A 9,851-nucleotide genomic window follows, 5' to 3' on the forward strand; every position below is an offset into this window, starting at 1 on the left:
AAGTGTTCAGCAAACACACTTTCAAAATCCGAAGGAAAAAAGACTCGACTGTGTTTTTTTATCAGAATAACACTTTAACTGAAACATATTTTAAGGGACAAAATGGGTGTATTTCTATGTATGTAAGCCCTTCATTTCTCTTGACGCACAAGCAAAAAAGTGACTTTTAACCTTTCAATGCATGCTAAACCAACGAACAAGGGGTGAAGAGGTGAAGTGAGATAGTCGTCAAATTCAACAACAACACCGTGAACTCTAAAAGATAATATGGACCTTGAGCTGACGACAACGGCTACAAGAACGCCATAAATTTGCATATTTAGCGAGCAAAAACAATAGCTTTGCACGCCCTCCACGTGCGCTTTACATCTTGAGGTGAAATGAGATAGTCGTCAAATTCAACAATAACACCGTGAACTCTAAAAGATAGTAGGGAGCTTAAGCAACGACAACGGCGACGGCAACAAGAACGTCATCTCAAAATATAAATTTGCGTTATTTTAATCGCTTCGTGACTATTTCAACGTTTTTAATTTGACAAGGGTGTCGTAATTCCTCAAAGATGACACCAGTCGGAAGGGCACTCCATTTTAGGAGAGAAAATGAAAATTTATCCTCAAGTGCTGACGTTCTTCATAAAACCAAAAACTTGGCTATTTCACGTTGTTGTTTGGCTGACGAACGCAAAGAAATGGACAAAAGTGAAAAACGCACGTGCAGGGCGTGCAAAGCTGTTGTTTTTACCCACTAAATATGCAAATTCGTAACGTTGTCATTGCTTAAGCTCCCTAAGGGCCGATTTACACGATACGATTTTGTCGCATGCGACAAGCTCACGACAGGCCTACGACATGACTTACAATTGTCGCAGCGTTTTAAAACATGTTTTAAAATGCTGCGACATTTTTTCTGACGTACACAACAATCGTAAATCATGTCGTGGGCCTGTCGTAAGCCGTTGTCGCATGCGACAAAGTCGTACCGTGTAAATCGGCCCTAATATGGACCTTGAGCTGACGACAACGGCTACCAGAACGCCATAAATTTGCATATTTAACGAGCAAAAACAATAGCTTTGCACGCCCTGCACGTGCGCTTTACATCTTGATACATTTCTTTGCCGTTCTCGTCTTGACTACGACGTGAAATGTTCAAATTTGAGGTCATGTAGAGAACGAGAGCACATGACTATGAATTTTCAATTTTCTCTCTGGAAATCCACCCACACCGTTCTCATCAACTTTATTCTTGGATTGTGTATTCACACTTTCCAAGCCGAGGAGAGACATGGAGTAATCGCAAAATTATTACAGTAACGGGAAATAATATTTTTAACTAACGTTCGCGTATCCGTCGTCGTCGTCGTCGTCGCCCTTGCTTAAGCTCCCTAATAATCCGTAATTCTCTATTTTAACTCTGAAACCGCTCGTACCAATTCATTTTTAGGATACTTCGCCCACATTGTAGGACGTGAAGGAGACTGAATAATTGCGAAAGACTTATGATAGATAGAGCCATGTTATATTTTGAAGTGACGTTTTCCGTCGTAGATCTTAAATTCCATAATATTTTTAGTCAATCTTCTCGCAGCCGTTGTCGTCGTCCTTGCTTAAGGTCCCTAATATTGAGAGTCATGATCCTGTTGGCGTCGATGTAAACACTAAACCTGAAGATCACGCATATCGGAGAAGTTTGATGCGAGAGTCTAAACTAAGGCGAGGAGCACCAATGGAGTTCCCAGACAAATTCAAAGTAGTAAGGGAGGTGTTTACTGCGAGGGCCTGGGAAAGTGAAACAGCACCCTCATCACCAATGGAGTTGTAATGCAAATCCAAAGTAGTAAGGAAGGTGTTTTTTGCGAGGGACTGGGAAAATGAAGTAGCACCCTCATCACCAATGGAGTTGTAATGCAAATCCAAAGTAGTAAGGAAGGTGTTTACTGCGAGGGCCTGGGAAAGTGAAGCAGCACCCTCATCACCAATGGAGTTGCTCGCCAAATTCAAAGTAGTAAGGGAGGTGTTTACTGCGAGGGCCTCGGAAAGTGATGTAGCACCCTCAGGACGAATGCTGTTGACAGACAAATCCAAAGTAGTAAGGGAGGTGTTTACTGCGAGGGCCTGGGAAAGTGATGTAGCACCCTCAGGACGAATGCCGTTGACAGACAAATCCAAAGTAGTAAGGGAGGTGTTTACTGCGAGGGCCTGGGAAAGTGATGTAGCACCTTCAGGACGAATGCCGTTGTCAGACAAATCCAAAGTAGTAAGGGAGGTGTTTCCTGCGAGGGCCTGGGAAAGTGAAGTAGCACCCTCAGCATCAATGGAGTTGTAAGACAAATACAAAGTAGTAAGGGAGGTGTTTACTGCGAGGGCCTCGGAAAGTGATGTAGCACCCTCAGGACGAATGCCGTTGACAGACAAATCCAAAGTAGTAAGGGAGGTGTTTAATGCGAGGGCCTGGGAAAGTGATGTAGCACCCTCATGAGGAATGCTGTTGACAGACAAATCCAAAGTAGTAAGGGAGGTGTTTACTGCGAGGGCCTGGGAAAGTGATGTAGCACCCTCAGCACCAATGGAGTTGTAAGACAAATACAAAGTAGTAATGGAGGTGTTTACTGCGAGGGCCTGGGAAAGTGATGTAGCACCCTCAAGACGAATGCGGTTGGCAGACAAATCCAAAGTAGTAAGAGAGGTGTTTAATGCGAGGGCCTGGGAAAGTGATGTAGCACCCTCAGCACCAATGGAGTTTCGAGACAAATTCAAAGTAGTAAAGGAGGTGTTTACTGCGAGGGCCTGGGAAAGTGATGTAGCACCCTTAGGACGAATGCCGTTGACAGACAAATCCAAAGTAGTGAGGGAGGTGTTTAATGCGAGGGCCTGGGAAAGTGATGTAGCACCCTCAGCACCAATGGAGTTCCGAGACAAATTCAAAGTAGTAAGGGAGGTGTTTTCTGCGAGGGCCTGGGAAAGTGATGTAGCACCCTCAGGACCAATGTCGTTGCCAGAAAAATCCAAAGTAGTAAGGGAGGTGTTTACTGCGAGGGCATGGGAAAATGAAGTAGCACCTTCAGCACCAATGAAGTTTTGAGACAAATCCAAAGTAGTAAGGGAGGTGTTTAATGCGAGGGCCTGGGAAAGTGATGTAGCACCCTCAGCACCAATGAGGCTTTTAGGCAAATTCAAAGTAGTAAGGGAGGTGTTTACTGCGAGGGCCTTCGAAAAGGCAGGAATGCTCGTACGTGATTCGAAGTATATTCGAATTTCCGTCACATCAAGACTTTTGCCAAAGGTATAAGCTAATTTAGTATACAGGTTTTCGGAGCAAGTTTTACATTCTCCTATGACATCTAAAGCCATCTTCAGGTACAATTTCGCGGCATCCGGAAATCTGCGGCCTCTGACATTTACAAGTGAGGCAACACCATTCACAATCGACACTGCCGTTTCCTCGGATTGCGATGCTATGATTCCACTCATGAACATGAAAACTTGATTTAGTTCACGAAAGTATCTTTCGTCAGTCAGAACTGACTCCTTATCAATTTCTCCATCCAGGATGGAAAACGCAAGATGTAGACCAGAAAAGAATTCTTGAAAACTCTTGTGAAAAAAGCTATAACGGAAACAAGGCGTTCTCTTGCTACCGCCAGCCTGGATCGAGAGAAAGCCAAATTTAATGAACAGACTTTCCGTGAAATTTCCTTTGACGTCTTCGAAATGCCCCTCTCCTTTAAAAAGAGATTCTTGCGCCATTCTTCCTAGGGTCATCAGTTCCTTCTTGTAAACTATTAGAAGGTCTTTACCACTACTGGGTAAGTGGTTCTTCATTTCGTATCGTCTCAAAACGAAGAGAACAATCTCTACGTACAGCTGTGTTCTGTTGTTTGGTAGAGTGCCGCCAAAATCTTCGAAAAGCACACAAAGGAGAAGTGTATTTAAAGGGTTTTTGGTCAGTTCTGCTAAAGGTCCGTCAATATGCTGATCATCATCGTCATCGTCATCGCCATCATCACCGTCATCGTCGTCATCATCTTCTTCTAAAGATCCTTTAATACGCTGATCATCATCGTCATCACCGTCATCTTCATCATCACCGTCATCATTAACATCATCATCATCATCATCATCATCATCATCATCATCGTGATCGCCATCGCCATCGCCATCAACATCGTCATCGTCATCGTCATCGTCATCATCATCATCATCCAGATGCCACAGTAATTTTATTAGCTTTTCTCCCATTTTTACTGCGTGTCGAAAATACTTTCTTATAAAACACTCTGCATTATTTCTGGTAAATCCAAGAATCTCCAACAGGGTGTCCGAGTAGGGTCTTACTTCATTTCCTTCTTCGTGACGAGAAGCAAGAACAATGTTACAACCAGGGAGCAGCTTTCCTTGAACAAGACTAAAGTACAAATCCGATTTTTTGGGGTCTGCCTCATCTAACCCATCGAGTACTAACAGGACTTTAGAAGGGTTTTCTCGCACGAACTGGAAAAACGTTTCTTTTAACTCTGGGTCAACTTCTTCCGGCAGAATGTGATCGTCGATAGCCTTCCAGATTGTAGAATCAATTTCACGACATCTGAGGAGAAGCAGCACCTCTACTCTTGGGAAAGACTTGTCCCATTCGCGGTCTTGTTTAGTTGCCCAATCATATGCCAGCTTTTGACAGTAGGTGGTCTTCCCCATGCCAGGTTCACCCTCAATCAATACAATCCGTGGATGTTTGCACTCTTCGTGTGATGTAAAAATACTTGTCATGTTGGCGATTTCTTTCTTCAGCGTTCCGCGTGTCTTTTCTTTTGAGACTATCCTAAGTCTTGTGAAAATGTTCTCTAGTTGGTAGCTGAACCCTTTACACCAAGGAACTGGAAAAACCACCCCTTCACGCCTTTGGTAAATTTGTCTTATGGATTCTATGATATGGCTTTGACATGAAGAATTAGCTGCAAAACAAACAAACACCATGAAAATAGGGTCAATTTAGAGGTCTATTGATTCAAAGATATTTGCTTCTTTCTTAACTAAACCGATCTTTGATCTTGTGAATGAATTTCGAGTTTTCACGGGTTTGCAAGCCCTCTTGGCTGATTTTTATATGCATCGCCGCCTTTAAAGTCATTTCTGGTACAGGAACAAGCAGAGTATCTAAATGTATCTGCTGTTTTATCCACATAGAGAAAACGCTTGTTTTCATACAAAAAGTTACCACAAAATGTTTTCTCTTGCCGTGGATGAGTCTTATGCTTGCGTATCACAGTGCTTAGTGGTAAGAACTAAAACGAACACGAGTTCATATAAAATAAACACAATAGGGCTTACTCTGGCCGCGGCTTACATAAGACGCGAACACCCGGTATATAAACGGTACAAAATCTAGGTTCACGGCTTATCCTGGCCTGGGATTTTATACTGATATAAATATTTACATTAAATTGAAGTGGAGTGATGATTATATTAAAGTAATAAATCCATTTTAAAACCACGCTGGACAGAACAAAAAGGCTGATACATAAAGGAAACTCATTTTTGCTATACACATTTTACTGCAATGTTTTGCCAGACATATTGATTTTTACGAGCGAATGATTTTTTTTTTTTGCGCGTTGATTTCCAACACGGTCAAATTGTCGTAAGGTCATATATACCTTCTGTTCGATGAGAATCCACAGAAGAAGATGGGAAGCTTTCACTTGTAAATAGGAACTGAGTTTGTTGCTTGGTAGAAACTTCTATAATTTCTTAAACCAAATCATTCATGACTTTACAGTAAGTTGGCATTCGCATAAATGATAAACGGCATACACCATACGAGCTTATTTGAATCTTAATCTCATTAGTTCTGGATCAACAACCCATATTAGCAGCGAGCCATTTGATTGACCCTTTTGGGGATTCTTACAGCTAGACAGCAAGCACCTGAACTATCTACTGTTTGCAAGTCACATGATACATAAAACGAACCTGTCTAGGTTTCGTTGTTTGGCAGACGTAAGGCTGCACAAGCAGTATCTTAATCGACAGTTGCCAGAAAACCTTAATTCAAAGAACTGTTCAGTCAGTTAAATTCAGAATCAGATTAAAACTTGCTTCGGTTTACATGACTTTACCTGCATGTTGCTTAGACTCTTTCTCTTCTCCTTTTGCTTTCTTTTGTGAAAGGCCATGATCAGTGAAAGAGATATCTGTAAATATTTGAAAGCAAAAATCTGAAACACCTGCAATCTTGGACAAAACTTTCGAAAAAAAGTCTGGCGTGAAAACCCTTGGACGTATACTCTCTATTTATCCCCACTCTACCCCATACCAATGTTGCTAATCTGGTGAAAATTACCGTGGAAGCCTTTGGTCGTTTCTTAACCAACATTGGATTAGGGGGAGGGGGGAAAGTTTAAAATCTTCTATCACAGATAAATGAGGGAATGATCATTTAGTGGTGTGTCACACTTCCCAACGAGTTTTGTCCAAGGATGTGGGCGGGGAGCAGAAATCAGTTTTTGTCTTAAAAACAGGAGGTCACAGGAAAGATTGAGATGCTCGCTTGAAATAATCCAAAGAGCTACTGGGGTCGATAATTCTTTGATATTGGAGAGGTTATCATAATTTAAATTCAGGGAATACTCATGGTGGTCCCCCACATTCATTAGTGGTTATCAGTGTCTTCAAGTGTACAGAGCGGATAGGCATATGACGTCCCAAAGGCCAAATAAAGAAAGCGCTGTCACGCTGATGTTTAGAAACCAATTCTTCGGGAATTGAACTCGTCTCTTTTACGCAAACACAACATAGCACCTTTTGTTCAGCTAACCAAGGCACCTTATCACGTGAGTAAACAGGCTCTATTAGAGAACTGTCCTTCCAATAGCCGATTTGTACTTGTAAGAGTCCTAATGATTCTACCTTTTCGGTACTCACAGGATTTCCTCTTTAATTTGCCTTGCGTTTCTGATGACATCTGAGGCTCGCACGTAGCATCTGTGGAAATACATAAGGGCGAAAAATACGTGAATCACTCGGAGCTGAGAAAAAAAGGTCATATTCCAATTTCAATTCGAGCTGACTATCAATTGAGTGTTTTCACGTGACGTCACCGCGGCCATGTTGGTGCACCCAATTAATCCTCCAGGAATTGAGCTGTGTTATCATGCAAATGTCTTTTTGTGTTCGGTGGAAAAACAAGGTTACTGATCACGCGAGTGAAAACACTCTGTATATGAAATTGACTTCGAGTGTATTTAGTTTTCAATTCAGCGTTGTAAGGGTTCAGTCTCAGTGAGTTACTTTCAGCTAACGAAGCTGCAATTCGAAGTTGATATCTACATGACAGAAAGGCGGGTAACCAAGTATCTAGATTTCGTTTTGAAACGATTTTTATGTAAAGGGATAGAACAGATTGTCAATTCAAGCTGCCTTTCGCATCTGCTGATGCCTACATGATCGAAAGGCGGTTAACCAACTTTCTGGATTTAGATTTGAAACGATTTTTATAAAAAGGGTTTGAAATATATTGCTAATTCATACCATTAACTGAGTTGATCATCTTTTTGACAAGATCTTCGCACTGCTCAGACCAGCTATATTTTGTCCCATAGGAGTCACGCAAAGCCTTAGCCTCATAAAGCCTTGTCTGCCTTTTTTTGTTCCAGATGTCCTTGATAGCTGCTGTCCACGCATTGGGATCCTCAGAGTCAATGACAAATGAAGAACCAAATGGTACATTGCCCAGAGCTTCTCCAAACCCCGAGTTCTTGCTGACGATCACAGGTAGCCCAGCTGACAGAGCCTCCAGACCTGTCAAACCAAATCCTTCTGTTCTAGAAGGCATCAGTACAAGATCCACCTCAGAGAATAATTGCTTCAAGCTTTCTCGGCTTTTGATATAACCTCTCACCCTTAGGCGATTCTTAGGAACACCGCATTCAAGCAATCGATTTGCGATCTCTTTACGTTTTTCATTGGGTGCCCCGACAAAAACAAGACAAGTGTCAGGTAACGCCGCAACAGATCTTGCTGCAATGTCAAACCCTTTTAAAGCGAAGTCTTCAGCATCTCCACGACCGAACACCAGCACACTGCATTGTTTTCTTTCCTCAGGAACTTGTTGAACTCCGACAAATTCATCAAAAATACCAGGTGTGAAGTCGATAACCTCTTGATCTTTTTGACAGCTGCGGAGGTATTTGCGAAAGGCTTCTGCCAGCTTGGGCCCGATTCCTGCAACTAAATTAGCCATCTTGCACAGCTCTACTTCATCATTGTGCTTTTCCTCGCCCTTTAAAATCGGATTTTCGTAACATTTGAACATGCCTAGCTCCTCTGGGTCAGTGTGTACCACTTGAAGCCACACGCATTTACGATGGTCACGAATAACTTGTGCTTGGTGACCGAGTTTCACACCATGACCAACAATTACATCAATCTCCAAATGTGTTGGGGGAAAGTTAAGCAACTCCATTTCTTCAAACCCAACCCATGGTGTTGCCTCAAGAATCTTTATGCCATGGCTAAGAGCTACTTTCCTATCCTCCTCAGAGCATTTAGGTAAAAAAAATGTGATTTCAACTTGTGGAAATTTGGCTAGCTGTATGGCCAACTCTCTGTTGATTGTGGAAAGTCCGCCTTTACTGGATCCCCACTCAGAAGCCAAAATGGTGACTTGAACTTTGTTGGGGCCAAGTTCTTGAGATTGCTGCCAGGAAGCTGACGCCATAGTTAAGTGTGGTACGTGTTAATGCTGTTGCACTGGGTTGAACCTTGAGCCAGCGATATTCCGCGTCCTTAACAAACACACAAAAAAGAAATTACCACACACATTTGATTACGGTGCACAAAAATACGACTCAGTAAAGGAAAAAAGTTATAGAATGTCGAGAATGGCCCAGGGAAAGGCACTTTCTTAATAAGTGGGGAACAAGTGGTTTTACTACTGAACAATGGCTAATAGTCCATTTCCGAGTTCATGTCTACCTCCTCTTCAAAGCGAGTCTAAGTGCGAAGTTTTTGTGATGGTAATTAGTTCTACTTTGCATATGAATGAAAAATAATTTCCATAAGAAAAACTTCGCACGTAGACTCGCTTTGAAGAGATGGCAGACATGAACTCGGAAATGGCCTATTAAATTAGCAAGATCTGTCTTTTTGGTGCTTTCCGCCCATGAAAAGCTGAACTACATGTACTTCATACATCGTCAACCTACGTTAAAATAAGTAATACTTGTGTAAGATAATATGGACAATTAAGAGAACGAAATTGCTAGAGGTACCATTTAAGAAAGTGAGATGCTTACTAATTTATACTTGAAATCGAAAGCCATTTTCGAGTACGGGCTTGGTTATTTTGTGGGGGAGATCTCCAGGAGAATACACGAAACAGCATTTCAATACCTCTATCATTTATACTCTTTTACAGGAGAGCATGTCCACAGACCAGGCAGCCTGAACCTGCCTTTCAGTCAAAAATTGACTTAAGTTTACAACACTTGTTCAGGCAAAGGCGATGTTATAGTATCAAAACCAATTTTTTTAATAACAAATACTATACTGTAGGTCAACAAAGCCACAGACAGCCGTTCGCTTCTGAGATATAAGCATTTAAAGACAAAACGTAGGGATTTTTTGGATAGATCTTCTAACGCTATGATCACCAGTGATGTCACAATTTGAGCACAATTTCTTAAGCAATAACCGTCGTTTTATGTGTATGGTACCATTAACATAGATTCTTGGTGACACAGTGTCATACAACTGATTCTATCTTTCCAATCATGTATATTTTCTTCAAAGTTGTAAAACTGGTTTGAGCCTCCTTTAAACGCAAATATTTACAAGTGTTTCTAAACAACTGAC

At 41.7% G+C, this 9,851-nt stretch overlaps 1 protein-coding gene across 5 annotated transcripts in view; it reads right to left on the reverse strand.

Annotated features, from left to right (window-relative positions):
* Positions 1–761: 761 nt before the first annotated feature.
* LOC137997680 (NACHT, LRR and PYD domains-containing protein 12-like) overlaps positions 762–9,851 on the reverse strand; it is a 184,383-nt gene continuing 175,293 nt past the window's right edge. For all 5 annotated transcript variants that reach the window (XM_068843818.1, XM_068843820.1, XM_068843819.1 and 2 more), the window contains 4 exons: positions 7,527–8,782; positions 6,921–6,980; positions 6,116–6,190; positions 762–4,951 (listed from right to left, as the gene is read on the reverse strand). In XM_068843818.1, coding sequence (XP_068699919.1) covers positions 1,674–4,951; positions 6,116–6,190; positions 6,921–6,980; positions 7,527–8,715 — 4,602 coding nt within the window. In that variant the 5' untranslated portion in view covers positions 8,716–8,782 and the 3' untranslated portion in view covers positions 762–1,673. The remainder of the gene's footprint in view (positions 4,952–6,115; positions 6,191–6,920; positions 6,981–7,526; positions 8,783–9,851) is intronic.

The sequence above is a fragment of the Montipora foliosa genome, chromosome 3 (genome assembly GCF_036669935.1).
Source record: "Montipora foliosa isolate CH-2021 chromosome 3, ASM3666993v2, whole genome shotgun sequence".
Lineage (NCBI taxonomy): Eukaryota > Metazoa > Cnidaria > Anthozoa > Scleractinia > Acroporidae > Montipora > Montipora foliosa.